The sequence below is a fragment of the Poecile atricapillus genome, chromosome 14, assembly GCF_030490865.1.
Source record: "Poecile atricapillus isolate bPoeAtr1 chromosome 14, bPoeAtr1.hap1, whole genome shotgun sequence".
Lineage (NCBI taxonomy): Eukaryota > Metazoa > Chordata > Aves > Passeriformes > Paridae > Poecile > Poecile atricapillus.
In genome coordinates, this window is record NC_081262.1 from 3,476,609 (window position 1) to 3,494,614 (window position 18,006).

Sequence of the window (18,006 nt, forward strand, 5' to 3'; positions counted from 1 at the left end):
GCTCCAGCAGCTTCCCCTGCCCCAGGGCCCTCTGTCTGCCCCAGCACGGAGCTGAGAATGCCCCTTGCTCCGTGCCAGGCTCTCTGGCAGGGAAGGATGCCATCCTCGGCATCCCAACGGTGTTTGTTAGCCAGGATACAGGATGGCGCCTCTTGGTCCATTTGGGGCTGGAGCTGTCCCCAGCTCTGCTGTGTGGGTACGTGTGGAGCAGGCTGGGCTCCAGGGCTGAGCACTGCTGGGCATCAGCCCCCCTCTCCTTTATGTAACCACCAGCGATAATCCTCTGCAGCAGGGGAATAATCCTGCCGTGCGATCCCCAGCCTCTGCTCAGATTAACAATCCATGGGCAGGGAGAGTGGCTCAGCTGCCAGCCCTGCTCCTGGTGCCCCTGCCAGCCCACAGGGCTGCATCACTCCAGCCCCACTCCAGGGGCCTTTCTGTCCCCCTGGGGTGTAGGTGGCACAAGGGTAATGCCTGCTGTGCCAGCTCAGCCGTGCCAGGCTGGTGCTGCCCCTGGGAGCAAGCACATCTGTGGGTGATGGCTGTGCCATGGGCACACGTTTGGGGGGGCTGGTCCCCTCCCGGGCTCTGCACCCTTGCTGGCTGCTGCAGGCGTGGGAGGACATCGCTTCCAGCCCAGAGTTCAGGTCATGATCCAGCCTGGAGAAGTGGGCAGCACTTTGTGCACCTCCCACCCTGCCCGTGCCACCCTGGCCCCGCTCCCCAAAAACCACGGGAGCCTCAGTGTTTCCCCACGGGGGTTTTACTGTGTCGTGCCCGGGGTGGGAGGAGGGGGTGACCCCGCACCAGGCCGGCTGGGTGCGGCTTCCCCGAGGGGCGGGAGGGTGTGGGGATGTGAGCGGGGGCTGCGGCGGGGTCAGCCCCGGGGGGAATATGGCTTCTGTCCTCCAGTGCTACTGCCGGCAGGGTCCTGCGGCGGGGCTGGGTGTGCTGGGTCAGGGGCTCCCGGGGGGCTGCGCCTCTCAGCTCTCCTCCTCGGGGACGGCGGCAGTGGAAGGGCTCCTGCTCCTCTCCTCGGCATCGCCCGCGGGCAGCAGCAGCGCCGGGCTGGGGCTGGAGTGCCGCTGTTTGCGCATGAAGGGGAAGACCCTGCGGGCAGAACGGGGTCAGAAGCGGCGGGGACCACCCCAGGTGGGCCCCAGGGGACGGCTCCTGCCCTCACCGCTTCTTGGTCTCCGGGGGAATGATGGCCTCGGCCAGGAGGTTCTTGTAGAGGTCCGACTTGAGGAACCGTGGGTAGGAGTCCTGGGCGAGCAGAGAAGTCAGGATCCTACCCAGCCCCGCACTGCCCAGCCCCGCCCTCACCCACCTTCTTCATCAGCATGTAGATGTGCATCTGGGCATCGTCCATCACGTAGCGATGGGGCGTCTTGATGCCCTCCAGTGTTCGCTCCATCGTTTTGCTGTCGATGTTCACCCAGCGTGTGGCCCCGGGAGCCAGGAACTGCCTGGGGAGTCACAGACGGCGGTGAGCCCGGCCCCGCCCCGGGACAGGGCACCGTGATGGCCTGAGCACCCCCAAAACCTCCATCCTCATCCCACCGGCACTCACTGGTAGATGGAGTCCACGATCTCGGCGATGCGGGACTGCTCCCCGTAGCGCAGCTCCTCACACGCCTCCCAGAAGCTCAGGTTCTCAGCTGGGGAGGGGGACATGGTGCTGGCAATGGGGACATGGCACTGGGCACCCCTCATGGGTACAGAGCCAGCTGGGACAGTGGAACCAGGGAAACTGGGGCAGATTAACTGGGAGGTACTGGGATGTGCTGGAGGGCTGAGGAGAGCCAGGACACGGTAATGGGTTGCTTTGGTGGTGTTGGGATTGGACAGTGGATTAAGCACCACTGGGACATGGTGGGTTTGGCAGTGCTGGGTCACAGTGGTGGGTCTGGGCTGCCAAGACACAGCAGTGTTTTGGGGCTGGGGCTGCTCACCACTGAACTCCTTCTTGAGGAATTCGAGGAGCTGTGCCCGGCCCAGAGGGTCATTGATGAGCTCACTGAAGTTGAAGCCCCAGCGCTCCACGCGCAGTTTCGTGGGGGTCGTCACTCTGTGGGTGACAGCAGCACTGGGGCTGGCAGCCCATGGCAGCTTGCCTGACCCCACAGACCCCACAACCCTGTCCTGTGGGTTGGAGCTGTGGGGGGCCTGGGGCACTTACGTGGGGGCATTCATGGCCCAGTACGTGGTGTCATCCGTGATCCAGGGGTTGCTGGGCAGGCAGCCGGACATGATGGGGTCGTGGGGCACATACTGCTCGTTGAACTTGATGTACCTGCCAGGAGTGGTGGCTGGAGGACACCAGGGCCACCGACCCCCAGCCAGCATGGGGACATGATGGGGACACGGTGGGGATGTGCCCAAGCTGTGCGGAGCCTCAGCTCCACTCCCTGCTGAGGGACATGGTGCAGCACTGCCAGCACCAGCTGCTGGGATGGGGGTGGCCCTGTCACCCCACCAGGGACCCAGCCTGTGGCTGGGGCAGCGGCTGCCACTCACCCCTCAAGGCAGATGGAGGACTTCACCCTGGTCCTGGCCATGGCCTTCCTGCAGTACTCGATCTGGGGCCAGGCGCAGGGGAGATGTTGGGGTGCCTGGCAGCTCATGTCCCCCAGGAGCTGCCCCCACCCCTTTCCCCACTCACCTCTCGCTTGTAGTAATCCATGTTCTTGGTCTGCAAGAGACACACAGGGCTGTGTGAGGGCACGGTGGGGCCAGGACATTCCCCTGCCACCACCACCCTGGACAATCCAGGCACCCATTCCCCCACCCTGGGACTCTGTAGCCCATCCCTGCGACCCCCAGCCTCATTCCCCCAGCCCTCCTGGCTCAGCCTGTGGAATGAACCGTGGCCTCCCCCCCTCCACACCCTGGTGTGACACCAGCCCTGGGTTAGTGACACTTACGTGGGCAGAGGACACGGCACAGGGCGCAGAGAAGAGAAAGTGGGTGGTTAGTGAGGACAGCTTGGGGGTGCTGGGGCAGCATTAGTGGGGTCACAACACAAGGAAGGGCTTGGTGAGTGCTGCCAGGGCTCCCTGCAGCACAGCTGCCCTGCAGGGATTAGAGGTGCTGGCACAGAGGGGTAGTGGGTGCAAGGACAGACACACGGACTCCCCACGCTTGGGGTGGGGGGACACACCGATGTTAGCAGAGCTGGGGCTCACCCCTCACCCCAAAATGTGGGCACAGCCTGGGGTGAGATGGGTGGGCACCCACCGGGGCAGCTCTACACGCCGGCTCAGGCACTGGGTGTGCCCTGTGCCCACTGGCAGCTCCAGGGCTGCCTGGACATCCCCACTCACCAGCTGGACACGGGTGGTGTGGCAGTTCCTGCGCTCGGGACCCTGCTCCAGCACGTTAGGGGCTCCTGGCTGCAACGAGAGCATCATGCTGGAGGCTGGGGGGGACCCCCTGCGCCCCCAGCCCCGCTGCCCAGGCCGGGGCCGTGGGTGGTGCCAGGGCTGCACCCTCCAGCCCGCCCCCCCAGCCCGCGCTCACCGGGGGCCGGTTGACGAGCCAGTACGCCTGTTCCTGGCAGTCGATGACGATGCGGTCGCCCTTGCGCCGCTGCTTGGCTGCCCTGGCCGTGCAGAGGCAGCGGGGAGGTGCTGGCACCCTGCCTGCCCGGCACCCAGGGCTGCTCCATCCCGGCCGCTCCCCGGGCCGCAGCGGTGCCGGCCGTGCCCGCACTCACCGGAGCTGCTCCCGTGCCTGCATCACCACGAAGTCCCAGGTGTGGTTGATCCGCTTGTGCAGGAGGTTGTAGTTATCCTGGGGAGCGACAGGTAGGCACGGACGGTGCGGCACTTGTCCCCTCGCCTGGCCCCGGGTCCTGCAGCCACTCCAGCACAGGGAGAGCCGGTGCCCCCCGCCACGGGTGAGACCCCGCTCCTGGGTGAGCCAAGACTCCCCCAGCCCATCAAAGGGGTGAGGAGGGCACCGCTCACCTTCTCGTGCTCGATCAGATCGCCCTGCTTGCGGATGTTCTTCTTGGCCAGGTAAATGGCTGCAAGAGAAGCGGCGGCGCTCAGCGGGGCTGGGAAGGGCTCGCAGCCCGTGTCGGTGCCAGCGGCACAGCGGCACCCACCGTAGTCAAGCTCCGTGGCCGGCCACTTGGTGCTGGTCCAGAAATAGGGGGTCTGTGGGGGAGGAAGCGGCTGAGGCACCTGCCATGGGGTGCCACGGTGCCCAGCCGGGACAGCCCCGGTGTTTGGGCTGTGCCGTGCCCCGGTGCGGCCGTACCTGGAAGCGATAGGGCGACTCATCCGCCCGCAGCACCAGGCTGCGCGGGTCCTTGAGGGGGTAGATGTAGCCGTGCTTCACGATGAGGTTGCCGAGGTGCAGCGACTCTGCGGAATGGGATTGGGGGCTGCGGGGAGGCTCGGCAGCCCCACTCGCCCCCCGGTGCCAGCTGCCTGTGCCGGGGCACTCACCCTCCTCGGAGATGCCGTACTTCTGGATGAGCCACTCCACGATGTCGTTCCCTGGGGACAGAGGCTGTGTTATTGAGGGGCAATAGGGGGTTCTCGACAAGGGGGGTTCTCGGCTGGGGCACCTGGTGGCACTGCCAGGGGTCGCTCAGGGTGACGGGGGCCCTGCCAAGGACGTGCGAGCGCCCGCCCCTCGCAGCCGATGCATAATTGATCGCAGCTGCAGCTCTGAATATCCGGGGTGCGGGGACAGGAGCTGCTGCGGGGCCGGGGACACCCGGAGGGCTCCCACACGCCTTCCCCACCCTCCTCGCGGGGGACCCCATGGCGGGGACCCACCTGTCATAGCGTGGGGGATGACGGTGATGAGCAAACGCTGATTCCTCATCTTGATGCCCATGTCGGGGTCCTGCATGCTGACGATCATCCGCTCCATCTGCCGGGCAAGGAACCGCTGTGCTCAGCCCCGCGACGGCGGCACCGGGCCTGGACACAGCCTGGCTCCCCTCATTGTGACCCCCGGCACCCTGGGACCTGCACACAGCCTGGGTCCCCGCAACCCGACAGGGACATCCCTGCACAGCCTGGGGACAGCCTGGAGCCCCGCAGTGCCCCAGGACACCTCGTGCCCAGCCTAGGGACAACCTGGCACGCCACAGCCTGACCGAGGCACCCAGCAGCTGGACGAGCATGCGATGCTGGAGCTGCAAACACTCATCCTTCGGGCATCCCTGGCCCGGAGAACCCCGGTTTTGGGGAGTGAGCTCAGCCGAGGCTGTGGCAGCACCCCAGCCCGGCGTGGGGGAGCAGAACACGCAGCTCCGGGGTGCTGCCCCTGGGTATTCCCTGGTGGGGCGATTCCCGGTGCCCCGTGGCGACTCCGGGACCGGGGTGGTGCCCGCTGTCCCGCGTTCTCTGGGTGGTGCTGGTCCCCGGTCCCCGGCGATCCCACGCCCACGCCTCCGACGCCCGAGTAACCCAGGGCAGTGTCAGTGTCTGGTCCCCACGGTCCCAGCGCCCCGTCCCCGCTCCACACGGTGCCGCTGCCCGGTGCCCTCGGTACGCCCCCCCCACGATGCCCGTGCCAGATCCCCACAGTCCCAACACCGGGTACCCGCTCCCCACGTTGGCGGTGCCCGGTTTCCGCCGTGCCCGGCCCCGGCGCGGTGCCCCCTCCCCGCGGAGCGGCTGCCGGTGCCGGTGTGGCTCACCTTGCGCAGACAGGGCATCTGCAGGCGGGGGTGCCGGCCGCGGGGGCCGCCGATGGTCATCGCGGGTGCGCGCCCCTCGCCGAGCCTCTCCGCCCGAACCCGCCCCGGCCCCGCCCGGTCCCGCCCCGCTGCCCCCCCGCTGCCCCTCCCGCGGCTGCCGCCGTCTCCACCGGGTGCCCCAAACCCCGGCCCCGACCCCTGGGGTCAATGTGCCCCCTGCCCGTGGGATCCCCGGCAACACCCAGCACCCCCCGGCCTCCCCCTCCCCAACCTCCCGGGACCGGGGGGTGCCCTGGCTGTCCCGGTGCCCGGGAGAGGGGGGACACAGCGCTGTGGCTGTTGGATGGCGGTGCGGGCAGGGTGCGGGCAGGGTGCGGGCAGTGCACTGAGGATGCAGGAAGGATGCTCGCGGGATGCGGGCAGGGTGGACGATGCGCTGGCAGCGTGCGGGGCTGCGGGCAGCGCGGTCATGGTGCGGGCACTGTGAGCAAGGAGCTCGCCAGGATGCGGGCAGCGCGGCCATGGCGCGGGCAGCGCACTGAGGTACGGGCAGGATGCTCCTGGGATGCGGGCAGTGCCCTGAGGGTACGGAGAGGATGCTCGCGGGATGCGGGCAGTGCACTGAGGGTGCAGGCAGGAGGCTGGCGGGGCGCGGGCAGCGCGGGGCGGGTGCGCCCGGCGATGAGCTCACTGCAGTCTCGCCGCCCACGAGCGGCGGGGCTGGAGCCGCCGAGGGGCGGGGGCGGGCGGGGGCGGGCAGCGGAGCCACCGCGTCTGCGGGAGCCGCCGCCGCCCCGCCGGGCCGCGCCGGGCAGCGCCGGGAAGCGCAGCGGGAAGCGCGGGGAGCAGCCGGCACCGCCGAGCGCGGCGGCACCGGGCGGGAGGAGCCGCCGGCACCGGCAGAGCCGCGCCCCGGGCCCCGCCAGCGGCCGCCCCGCCCGGCCCCGGGGGCGGCGGGCCCGGCACGGCCCGGCCATGCTCGGCCTGGACGTGTGCGAGGCCGGCGGGCAGCTGCTGGAGCTGCTCTGGCTGGCGCTGTGCTACCGAGGTGAGCGGCGGCGGCCGGGGGGCAGCGGCCGGGGGTGGCGGGGGGCATTGCCCCGGGGAGGGAGGGCGAGCATCGCTCATCATCACTGTTGGGCGAGCCCCCAACAGGTGAGCATCCCCCGGGCACCCGGTGCATCCGTGAGTGAGCATCACCCCGGGCCCGGGGGAACTGGAGCGTCCCACGGGGGAGACCCCCGCTGTCCCCCTGCCACCTCGCAGCCTGTGGCCCCCGGTGCATGCCACGCTGCCCTGCCGCCAGCGAGTCCCCAGGTGGGTGCATCCCCGGGCTGGGAGTGCCCGCATGCTCCGTGACAGCCGAGGGGCAGGGCCTTGGTACGGGCCCCAGAGGGGCAGCAGGGCCACTGCTGTGTCCCCATCACTGCCGCTGCCCTGGGGACCCCCATCTGGGCCCTGTGGCCCCACATTTTTGGTCCTGGGGCCCCGGGGCTGAGCGGAGGCAGTGTCCCTCTGTCCCATGCTGTGTTCCCAGCACGTCCCCAGCAATGGAGTTCCAGGGGCTTTGGGGAGCTCAGCGCTTACGGCCACAAGAGTGGGGGGGTGATGCAGTGGGCAGGGAGAGTCAGGGACTGTGGGGACATCAGCCGCCCTTGTGCCCCCCAGCAGTCTGGCAGCACCAGAGCCACCAGAACCACCGTCCCAGTGATGCCTTTTTGCCCTGCAGCTGCTGGTGGTTTGAATTTGGGGTGGCAGACGGGGCTGGAGGTTGCCCAGCGGGGTTGGAAGGGGCAGCAGGGCAGTGCCAAGGACTTCTCCGGGTGACACGAAGGGGCTCTGGGGGCTGGGGGGGTCTGCAAACGCCCCCCAGACCGAGCACACCGCGTAGGCACCGGCTCGCCTTGCTCCATGACCGTGCGGAAATGCAGCCGGCGGCAACACCTCTGGTCTCAGCTGTGCCACCAGGCCCCGGGGACACCGAGCCTGGCAGCCTTCCCACGGCTCCGAGCAGGGGAGCAGCTTGGCCTCCCCACGGGGATTTCCCATTCCACAGCCCAGCCACCCCCTGCCCAGCAGTGCCTTGGTGTCGGGGGGTGTCCCCGGGGGTGTCCCCGGGGCTGCCACTGCCTGTCCCCCGCAGACATCATGGCTGACAAGGAGGGGGTGACGCTATCGCTGGAGGAGGAGGAGGAGGATGCCGACGTGGCCCTGGCGTACAAGACGCCGGAGAAGAAGAGCCTGCAGGAGATCCAGGAGCTGGACCCAGGGGATGAGAGCCTGCGGAAGTACAAGCAGGCGCTGCTGGGTGCCATCCCTGCTGCCGTGGGTAAGGCTGGGGCTGCAGTCGGGTTTGGGCTCCGCGGCACCTCGGCAGCCCGGCCGGGGGATGCAGCCTCAGCGGGCTCAGGGAGCTCGGGCGTCCCGTGGGGCATCCCCGGCAGGGAGGGCACATCCCGGCTGGAATCGCCCCTGGGTGTTGCCTGAGCCCCCCACCCGCGCAGAGACCCCGGCATTCCCTGCCGACAGAGTGCCGGTGCCCGGGGACCCCAGTTGCCGTGGTTACGGGATCACCGCCGCAGTTTCCATAGGAACGGCTACAGGGAACCGGGGAATTCATGGGGATGACGGAGAGGAGCGAACGGCGGGGACGGGGGGAGGGACACGGGGGTAACACGGCTGCCGGTGACCAGACGGTGCCCCCCGCTCCCCACGGCCCCCTCAGCAGCCCCCCAGGGTGCTGGTCAGCACTGAGGGTCCCTGGGGTGCTCCACGGGCCCAGCACCTCCTTGTCCAACCATGAATGCATCGGGGAAGGTGCAAACAAGGGGGGAGAGGAGGGGTTTGCAGAGCAGTGGGGTGCCTGAGGGGTGCACGGTGATATGGGTGAAAGCTGGGGGCGTGCAGGTTGGGCTGGTGGCGTGAAGGAGACCAGTGCCCACCTCAAGGGATGCCTTGGCTGCCCGTGCTGCATCCTCCTCCTCTGCTTCCCCTTGTTCTGCTCCTGAGGCAGGGAATGGTACACCCTGGGAAATACCCGTGTCTGGGTCCTTTAAATGTGATCTTACCCCAAAAGACACCGATTCCAGTGATGGGGTGACCTGAGATGCCCCTGCTCTCCTGTGCCCTGCCTGGCTGCCTGGCACTCCCTTGCTTTAGCACCCCCACCATGGGCACCGTGGCCCTTCCTGCCATTGCAGGGCCATGGGCAGCCCCTTGGCTCGCTGGGATGGAGGTGATGGTGGACTGGGCATGGTGGGTAAGGTCTGGGCCCTGCTGCTTGTCCCTAGATGCCAGCGTGCCCAACGTGCAGGTGACAAAGCTGACACTGATGTGCGAGCAGGCACCAGGGCCCATCACCATGGACCTGACAGGTGAGCCCTGGGGACACCTAAGGGACGAGGAGGAGGAGGAAGAGGAAGGGGTACCGGGCTGATGGACCATCTGCCTGTGCAGGAGACCTGGAGGAGCTGAGAGGCCGGGCCTTTGTGCTGAAGGAAGGGGTGGACTACAGGGTGAAGGTGTCCTTCAAGGTGAGGGGAGCGTGTGGTGCCCTGTGCCCACTGGCTGGGCATGGCCCTGCTGCCCTCAAACCTACCCCAAGGGGTCCTTGTTACCCTGGGACCCTGCCCCACAGGGTCCCTCTTGCCACCCATGTGTCCCTGCCTGTCCCAGGCTCCCTGCCTTGGCATATCTGCTTCCACCCTTTAGCCCTGGGGTCTGTGCCCCTCTGAGCCTCTGCCCACTCTGAGTTCCCCTGAGTTCCTCCTCTGAGGTCCTCGCTGTCCCCAGTGTGACTGCCACAGCATGGTTCCTTCCACCCCAGAATCCTCGCTTCTCCCGGAGATCCCAGCAATGCTGGCTGTCCCAGGGTTTCCTAGAGATCCCTGCTCCTCCTGAGGGGGATCCCCGCCACCCTGGAGTCCCTGCCACCTTTGATGGTGCTGAATTCTGACAAGGGGTGGAAGAGGTGGATGCCAGGGGTCCCCATGGCACGGGGCACTCCCCAAGTCCCCCCTGCCTTCTCCCCGCAGGTGAACAGGGAGATCGTCTGCGGGCTGCGGTGCCTGCACCTCACCTACCGCCGGGGCCGGCCCGGTGAGTGGGGCTGGGGGCTGGGGGGGGGGCTGGGTGGCCCCCGGGCTCTCCTGGCCCCGCTCACCCGTCCCTCCTGTCCCTCCTCGCCCAGTGGATCGCGATGTTTTCATGGTGGGCAGCTACGCGCCGCGGGCCGAGGAGTACGAGGTGGTGACGCCGGCGGAGGAGGCGCCGCGGGGATGGCTGGCACGGGGCTCCTACCGCGTCCGCTCCCTCGTCACCGACGATGACAAGACGGAGCACCTCTCCTGGGAGTGGGGCCTCTGCATAAAGAAGGCTTGGGAGGACTGAGCCCGCCCCCGCACCCCGGCTCCCCCCGCCAGCTCGGGGACGCGGTGCCGCCATCCCGGGGACCCCTCGCCGGCACCGCCGCGCTTGCCCCAATCGCCTGAAGGGTTGAGGGGGGTCCCTTAGCGAGTGAGAGCCCGTGGTCGTGGTCTTCGCAACCAAAGTTATTTTTAATTGCTGTTTTTTTTTAAATATCGACGCCCGCCTGGTCCTCACGGCGTCCCCATCGCTGGGGCCGGGGCTGTGACCCTGCCGTGGTGGTGCCGTGTCCGGTACCCGCCCGGTCGCAGGCTGCGCTCTTCCATCGCCATTAAACCCTACAGACTGGTCTCTTACTGGTGTGTCTGTGCCCCCACCGCCTGTGCCTGTCCCCCCGCTCCCTGTCCCTGTCCCCCCCGGCCGTGTCCCCATCCCGCTGGCGGGGCCAGGTCTCCCTGCAGCGCCTGGAAAACAGGCACCTGCTCCCTCTGCCTTATCGGCGGGGCCGGGCAGCCAGTAGCGGAGGGCCACGAGCCCCAGGGCACCGGCACAACCCGCCCCCAGGTCCCTTATCTTCGTCCTCCTCCCTGGACAACATCTTCAGCGCCGGCACCATGCGCGGCTGCGGGTCCCGGCTGCTCTGGCTGCTGGTGCTGTCGCTGGCCTGGCTGGGCCCGGCTTTGGGGGGCCAGGATAAGGATGAAGAGGTGATAGAAGAGGAGGAAAAGGAGAAGAAAGAGGATGAAGTGCTCTCAGATGAGATCAAGGAAGAGGACAATGTCCTGGTGCTCCATGAGCACAACTTTGCCCGTGCCCTGAATGAGCACCAGCTGCTGCTGGTGGAGTTCTGTGAGTGCCCCCAGTGCGGGCAGGGCCGTGGGCAGGGGCAGGGTGGGGTAGGGAATATTGGCTGAGTGTGGGCAGAACACACGTACATGGACACAGCACAGGAGGGAGGGGGGTGGGGTGGGCAGGGGCAAGGCTGTGGGACAGAGCGGGGAGAGCACAGGCCATGTGCAGGGCACAGGATGGGGACAGACACACGGGGCAGGGACACACGGAGCAGGGACACAGGCAGAGCATGGTGTGAGGGGTGTTTAGCATGGGACACAGGACAGGGACACACGGTGTGGGTGTGGGAAGGGCACAAGCTGGGGCCCAGTGGGCTCTGGGCTGTCCCCACACCTGTCCCCTTTATCAGTGCTGTCCCTTACCCACAGACGCGCCGTGGTGCGGGCACTGCCAGCGGCTGGCTCCCGCCTTTGCCCAGGCAGCCACCGAGCTGAGGAATGAGTCCAGCCCAGCCCGGCTGGGCAAGGTGGATGCCATGGCACAGACAGCCCTGGCCACTGAGTTTGGCATCACCTCCTACCCCACGCTCAAGCTCTTCCGTGATGGCAACCGCACCCACCCCCTGGCATACACCGGTAGGGCTGCGGCAGTGCCCCCGGCACCATCGAGGGGACACTGCCGTGGGGCTGGGATGGGTGGCAGGGGCTGATGGTCGAGGCTGGCACTGTCCTTGTGGGGGTCACAGGGTGGTGATGGTGAGAGGAGTGGCAACGTCCCGGTGGTGACAATGGACAGGTGACAGTGGGATGTATGAGGTGATGATGGTGGGCAGTGCTGCTGGCGGGTGGCTGAGGTTGGTGGCACAGGGAGGGGTGGCAGCCTGGAGAGGGGACATCAGGTGACATCTGTGTGCCAGGCCGCATGGACAGCCAGGGCATCGTGCGCTGGATGCAGCGCCGGGCTGGCCCCAGCGCCACGCTGCTGCAGGACACCGACACCACCGCTGCCTTCATCGACTCCCAGGATTTGGTGGTCATTGGCTTCTTCAAGGTGGGCTGGGACGGGTTGGGGCTGGACCACGGCCGTGGCCATGGCTGTGGTGCTGACGGGTGGCTGTGCAGGACCTGAGGGGTGAGGCAGCCCAGGTGTTCCTCGAGGTGGCTGCTGACATGGTGGACACGACATTCGGCGTGGCAGAGGCAGCTGAGCTCTTCCAGGCGTACGGGCTGTCAGCTGACACCGTCTGCCTGTTTAAGAAGGTGAGGGGGTGGCAGGGGAGTGGTGGGGCCATTCTGTCCTCCCCTCAGCCCTCACAGGCCCCTGCCCTGGCAGTTTGATGAGAGACAGACAAACTTCCCTGTGGACCCTGCACGGGGGCTGGACATGGCCGAGCTCACCCGGCTGCTCCGCGTCCACAGCCTGCAGCTGGTGATGGAGTTCACCAACGAGGTACAGCCCATCCCCAGCCCTGTCACTGTCTGTGAGGGCCATGGCTGCCCTGCCCTCATCCTCCTCCTCCTCCCCAGACATCCAGCAAGATCTTTGGTGCAAAGATCCCCCATCACATGCTGCTCTTCCTCAACAAGTCCTCACCCGATCAGCTGTTGCTGCAGGACGGTTTCAGGGCAGCTGCCGGTGGCTTCCGGGGTGAGGTGAGGTGGCCCCATGGTAGGGACATGGAGGGTGGCTTTGGGATTCCCCAGCCTCAATGTCCCCCATTCCCTGCCCAGGTGCTCTTTGTGGTGGTGGATGTAACCGGACACGGCGCCGACGTCCTGCCCTTCTTTGGCATGACCGCTGCTGATGCCCCCACCCTGCGCCTGGTGAAGATGGAGAACAATCGCAAGTACCAGATGGAGCAGGACAACTTCTCGGATTCGGCCATTCGCACCTTCATCCAGGCGGTGCTGGACGGCAAGGTGAAGGTGAGGGGTGCAGCACGGTGCCAGCCAGCACCGGTGGATTCTGCCCTGTGCTGGGGTGGGCTGTTGGCTCAGAAACCCAAGGATGATGCTTGTGTGGTGAGCACCAGGACCTGTCCACTGATACTCCCGCTGCCAGGCTTGAGGATCTGGGGATTTGTTACGGGCAAGGGAGGCAGGAGAGAGCTGGCATGGAGACACACAGATCTGGGATGGGGAAAGCAGCAGAGGGGAAGATGTGGTCCAAAAGGCAGCACAGGAACATACCCCCTGCCCCACGGGCCTCTGGAACAGCTCAGCCAGGCTGTGACTGTCCTGACTGTCCCCACAGCCTCACCTGCTGAGTGCGGAGCCCCCTGAGGACTGGGACACGCGGCCCGTTAAAGTCCTGGTGGGGAAGACCTTTGAGCAGGTGGCATTTGATGAGACCAAGAACGTCTTTGTCAAGTTCTGTAAGTGCCAGGACCGCTCATGGCCCTCCCTGAGCTCTGCCATGGGGCTCAGCCCCTCCAGGACATCCCCAGCCCTGTTACAGACCCCCTGTCAATGCCCTCACCCCACAGACGCGCCGTGGTGTCCCCACTGCCAGGCCATGGAGGCTGCCTGGGAGGAGCTGGCCGAGCGCTACAAGGACCGCGAGGACATCGTCATCGCCGAGATGGACTCCACAGCCAACGAGCTGGAGAACATCACCATCCACGGCTTCCCCACCCTGCACTACTTCCCCGCGGGGCCGGGCAGGAAGGTTGGTGTGGGCACTTGTGGGGTCACCAGCACCTGGGGGACAGGGGCACCCTCAGCACCCTCTGCTCCCATGGTTCCAGATGATTGAGTACAAGAGCACCCGAGATGTGGAGACCTTCTCCAAGTTCCTGGAAAACGGGGGGACACTGCCTGAGGAGCCTCCGGTGAGTGAGGTCAGGGACAGCTCCCCTGCCCAGGGGTGTCCCCGGGCCCTGCTGGGCGAGGGGATCGATCCTGCAGGATGGGGACAGGGACAGGGACAGGGTCAGGCAGGGAGTGTGTGTCCATCCAAGCCTCACTGCTGCCTTCTCCAGGTGACCAAGACCCCTGGGAACAGCACGGGCAAGGAGGATCCGAGTGTGCCGCGGACAGATGAATCCCGGGATGAGTTGTGAGCCCTGTCCTACTCAGGCATGTGCTATAAAACACCTGGAAACAATGTGGGCTCTGCTCTGTGTCTGTCTCCATGTGCTGGGAGCACCCACCTGTCTTGGGAACACAGCAGGGCCTCTGTCCCCCTGGGGCAGCTGTGCTATAGCACTCATCCTGGCAACCCTGCAACCAGGTGGCCAAGGAGCTCTCCATGCTGGCCCTCGTGCTGCACTGGTGGGGTTCAGGTGATGGGGGATTAGCTGGGGTCTCTCTTTCGCGCATACCAGACCCAGGGGATCCCCAGGAGCTGCTGTCCCAGCCAAGGCAGGCAACACGGGGTTCTACAGGCACATCAGCCTGGCTTGTAGCCTCTGGCAACTCCAGCAACTGTCTGGCAACTGTCCCCTCTCTGCTGAGCCATTTCCTTCAGGGGCAACATGTTGGTCCCCTGGGGCCAGGACGTGCTTGGCCACCCCTCCAGGGAGCCCAGAGCAGCCCCAGCTCTGCCGTGTGCCCAGACCCTTCACCAGACCTGCCCCATCCTCTGTGCACCCCAGGAGGCTGCTGGGGGCCTGGGTCTGCTCCACGGGGAAGGAAAAAAAGCAGCAGGCAGTGGGATGTGGGGTTTTATTTAATTTTATCCAAGTACCTTTGAAAAGATCATTGTACAAGTCAGCACATGAGAATGCAGAGGAAATGCTGGGGCTGCACGGCCGCTGTACATATTTACAGGGACCCCCCGAAAAAAAAAGGGGGAGACGGAAATCCCGGGCACGCCAACAACCTCACCAGACACACCACCATCAGAACTTCAAAAAACAAGGAGCAAAACCCCTTGTAACACTGTTCCCGGGCTGAAAACATTTGCAGATTTTGCTGGACTTCACAAAGTGTATTGGGCAAGTCCAGAACGGTGTTTTAAAGGCACTGGGTGACATGTACAACAGGCGGAGTCGATCCCGGCGCGGTGCCATGGGCTCCCGGCAGCTCCACCACTGCTGGGGCTGGGGATGGCTCTGAGCAGGGCCAGCACCACTGGGGATCCCCTGGGCTTTGGGGCCACCCCCGTTTCTGTGGGTGGGCAAGGGCTCTCTAAAGGAGCTGGCACAGAGCCGTGGCTGTGCTGGAGCAGCAGGGCCTGGGCTGGCTGAGAGCAGGATGGGGGGAGCACCGGCACAGCTCCAGCTTCCTTGTGGCCGAGTAAGCCCAGGAGGCTTCCCAGGGCTGCCTGCTGGCCCTGCATGAGCCACAAACTGGCATCAACGCCCCTCCTGGTGCAGTGCCCTCCTGCTGCCTCCCCTGAGACACAGAAGCTGACAAAAGATGCAGGAGTCACGGGTCTGGGCATGTCTGCACCAGGCACACAGGAGTCAGCCCTCTGCAGAACTGCAGCACCTTCCTGGGAGGTTCCCATTCTCCATGGGGACACAGAGGACACACAGGAATGTGCAGGCTGTGGGATGCCAGCACCCAACCTGCCACCCTGGCTCTGTGGGAAGCCCCCAGTCCCGACAGACACTGACCCTTCTATCCCTCGGGGATTTACTCGGTCGCAAGGAAGCTCAGGAGGAGAAAAAACACCCATCCTACCATGTCCAGCAGCTGAGCCAGCCAAGGAGGCCACAGATGACTCCTTCCAAATGGCTCAACGATCTTCACAGCCCCTTTGGAGCGGGGTCACCCCTTCCAGGCTGGTGGGGTGAGGGCAGCTGTACCCCCTGGTGCTCCAGAGCCATCCATGCCGGGAAAACGGGGCAGGGTGCCGGGAAAGTGCGGAGCAGCTGGAGTCTGACGGATGGCTGTACACTTTGGGTGAGTTCTGCAGTACCTGTATGTTTTACATTTACATAAGAGCACTGTGACATTGGAAATATTTTCCTTTTATTACAATATATCAAAAATATGCAGCTTTAGTAAACAAGGTCATATTACACTTTCTAATGCACTGTACAATGCTACATTACACTTATATTCGGTATGGAGAGGGAGCCCAGGCTCCCACTGGCAGGTTTGTGGGGTGAAAGGGCATCCACCGGCACCCTGGAGCTTGCCCAGATCCGTGCTGGAAAGCGGAGCTGCCGCCCTCTGCCCTGGGCTTGCCTGGTGCCCGTGGTGGCAGCACCACCAGCGTCCGCCCCAGGCCTTCTCCTCCGGTCCCAGAGTCCTTCACAGTCCTGGAGCCTAATCAATCTTCTCCACCTTCCCAATGATCTTCTCTTCAAAGATGGGCAGGATGGTGTCGTCCTCCCGCACCTCCTCGAAGACCACACCACAGTCAAACTCATCGCTCACTTTCTTGAAGTAATACCTGAAAAAAACAGAAACGTGGAGGGGGGAGATGGGAAAAAAAAGCAGGTGAATGGTCACAGGGCACCATGATCCCCAAACCTGGCTGCAGCCCTTCCATGGCTCTGAGCTCAGGGAGCACAGGAAGCTGCTCCCCCAGACATGGAGGGAACTGAGGCCACACTCCCCACAGCATCACTGAGCACTGACTGTGCCTGCCCAGGAACCTGCAGGGCAGCTCAGCAGCTCCTGTTGGAACTGCAAACCATGATGCAGGACATTTCTGCTACAAAACCCCATCTTCCTCACCCCTGCTAACCTGCCTCTTCACCAGCCAAGGCACCCTGGCCATACTGCCCATCCCCAGCACAGCATGCCCTGAGGAAGCCCTCCTGACCCATCTCCACCAACCCTCCCCTGCATGGAGGCAACGCCGCTGTGTCCTGGCAGTGGCATCTGCCAGGGCTCACCAACAGCTGCTGGCAGCTCCCTACAGGCAGGGAGCAGCCCTTACCTGTAGTTCCCTTTCTTGGTCAGCAGCTCCTTGAACTGTCCCAGCGTCACCACGCGCCCCTTGACGAGGGTGCGGTAGGGGATGGGCTCCCCGCAGAAGTAATACGCGACCACGATGTTCTCGCAGGGCTGCGACGCGCCGCTGCCCGGCCTCTTCTGGGGCTTCAACCTGCTGTGCAGAGACACAAGGGACCTGCTCAGTGCCAGCCCAGGGGCTCAGAACCACCGAGCTGGCTACCTGGCAGGGCTTGGGGCTGGTCAGGGCTCCCCAGGTGGGCTGGTGGAAACGCGGCGTGGCCCCTGAGCATCGCCTGCTCCCACCAGCAGCTCTCCCGGCATGCAGACACACACCCAGATTGGTCAAGGGGCATTTGGAAAGGCTGAATGAGGCCAGGACACAGCTACAAGGAGGGTGCAGGCTCTAACTCAGCCTCTTTGTGCTGCCTCCAGGCTTTGAGAGGGCACAGCCTTCCTCACAGCATGGTTTGAGGAGTTACTGGCAGAGAACCCCAGGCCAAGGCAGCAGAACCAGGTCACCATCATCACCATCACCATCTCCCCATGCTCCTGGTGCACACCAGCACACAGGGCTGGAGCACCATCCCACAGGGCATGATCATGCAGGCACTGCCCAGACTGCTTGGGATTATTGCCACTGTGGCCAGAAGAGCCCAGCAAGACTTTCCAGTGGCCCACATCTGCAGGCAGGATGTTCCTGCACCCCACAGCTCCCCTGGGCACCTCTCCCAGAGGACGTGGAGATCTGAGGGGATGGAGCTCCCAGCACAGCATGTCCAGGAGCCTCTGCTGCCTGTCCTGTCCATGCCGGGCACCAAGGCAGCTGCCATCCCCAAAACCTCAGTGACTTTTACACCTCCTGTGTTTTCCCAGATCTCAGAATATTGGTCTGATCTTTGCTTTCAGCCCACACACCAGGTTCAGCTATGTGGTGCCATCACCAGACTGAAACTGTCAGCCCAGCCCTCACCCCATTTTCAGAGATAGACAAAAGCAACACTAATTCAGCTCAGGGTACTTTGCCCTTCTGCAGAGCCTTTCATCTGGGGTGCCGAAAACGCTGCACAAACACTGGAGCAGCCTACACAAATTGGTACCTTGGCATGCGTGGTCTGAGCCAGAGGCAGCCCTCCTTTTCAAAGGCACATAAAACACATTTGGCAGCTTTAAAAAAAATTATTTTAAAAGCACACTGGATAAAGAAAAGATGATTTTGTATTTACATGACTGGAAAGTTGCTGTAAAAACCTTAGAATCTGCCAAGCACATGAGGTAATCGCAGTTTTGGAAATGACTCTGACCTTAACCTTTAAACAGTGGCTGGCGGGC

General features: G+C 64.9%; 4 protein-coding genes across 8 annotated transcripts in view; 2 read left to right on the top strand and 2 right to left on the bottom strand.

The window, feature by feature from the left end:
* Positions 1-809: 809 nt before the first annotated feature.
* On the bottom strand, positions 810-5,768 carry RGS11 (regulator of G protein signaling 11). Its single transcript, XM_058849995.1, has 17 exons — positions 5,666-5,768; positions 4,794-4,890; positions 4,458-4,508; positions 4,267-4,373; positions 4,112-4,163; positions 3,972-4,030; positions 3,719-3,795; positions 3,523-3,604; positions 3,327-3,395; positions 2,666-2,695; positions 2,521-2,582; positions 2,183-2,296; positions 1,956-2,071; positions 1,574-1,661; positions 1,331-1,469; positions 1,184-1,266; positions 810-1,110 (listed from the first exon to the last, which is right to left on the bottom strand). The coding sequence occupies exons 1-17, from the start codon at positions 5,723-5,725 to the stop codon at positions 984-986; spliced, it is 1,413 nt and encodes a 470-aa protein (XP_058705978.1). The 5' UTR covers positions 5,726-5,768; the 3' UTR covers positions 810-983.
* A 642-nt stretch (positions 5,769-6,410) lies between these two features.
* ARHGDIG (Rho GDP dissociation inhibitor gamma) lies at positions 6,411-10,386 on the top strand. Of its 2 annotated transcripts, XM_058849998.1 has the most exons (6): positions 6,411-6,713; positions 7,809-7,994; positions 8,956-9,039; positions 9,122-9,198; positions 9,700-9,763; positions 9,855-10,386. In XM_058849998.1, the coding sequence occupies exons 1-6, from the start codon at positions 6,641-6,643 to the stop codon at positions 10,052-10,054; spliced, it is 684 nt and encodes a 227-aa protein (XP_058705981.1). In that variant the 5' UTR covers positions 6,411-6,640; the 3' UTR covers positions 10,055-10,386. The 2 variants fall into 2 exon arrangements, with proteins under 2 accessions (XP_058705981.1, XP_058705980.1); XM_058849997.1 differs by lacking the exon at positions 6,411-6,713 and having other exon boundaries at positions 6,757-7,994.
* A 139-nt stretch (positions 10,387-10,525) lies between these two features.
* PDIA2 (protein disulfide isomerase family A member 2) lies at positions 10,526-14,081 on the top strand. The gene is made up of 11 exons (XM_058849994.1): positions 10,526-10,879; positions 11,251-11,457; positions 11,739-11,872; positions 11,944-12,081; positions 12,155-12,271; positions 12,349-12,474; positions 12,553-12,747; positions 13,076-13,196; positions 13,308-13,489; positions 13,569-13,652; positions 13,803-14,081. Exons 1-11 carry the CDS (start codon positions 10,645-10,647, stop codon positions 13,881-13,883), a joined length of 1,620 nt encoding a protein of 539 aa, XP_058705977.1. The 5' UTR covers positions 10,526-10,644; the 3' UTR covers positions 13,884-14,081.
* A 392-nt stretch (positions 14,082-14,473) lies between these two features.
* The window catches only part of AXIN1 (axin 1), an 82,198-nt gene continuing 78,665 nt past the window's right edge, over positions 14,474-18,006 (bottom strand). For 3 of the 4 annotated variants that reach the window (XM_058849422.1, XM_058849421.1, XM_058849423.1), the window contains 2 exons: positions 16,661-16,831; positions 14,474-16,168 (listed from right to left, as the gene is read on the bottom strand). In XM_058849422.1, the coding sequence (XP_058705405.1) occupies positions 16,042-16,168; positions 16,661-16,831 (298 nt within the window). In that variant the 3' untranslated portion in view covers positions 14,474-16,041. The remainder of the gene's footprint in view (positions 16,169-16,660; positions 16,832-18,006) is intronic. The other variant, XM_058849424.1, reaches the window with a different exon arrangement.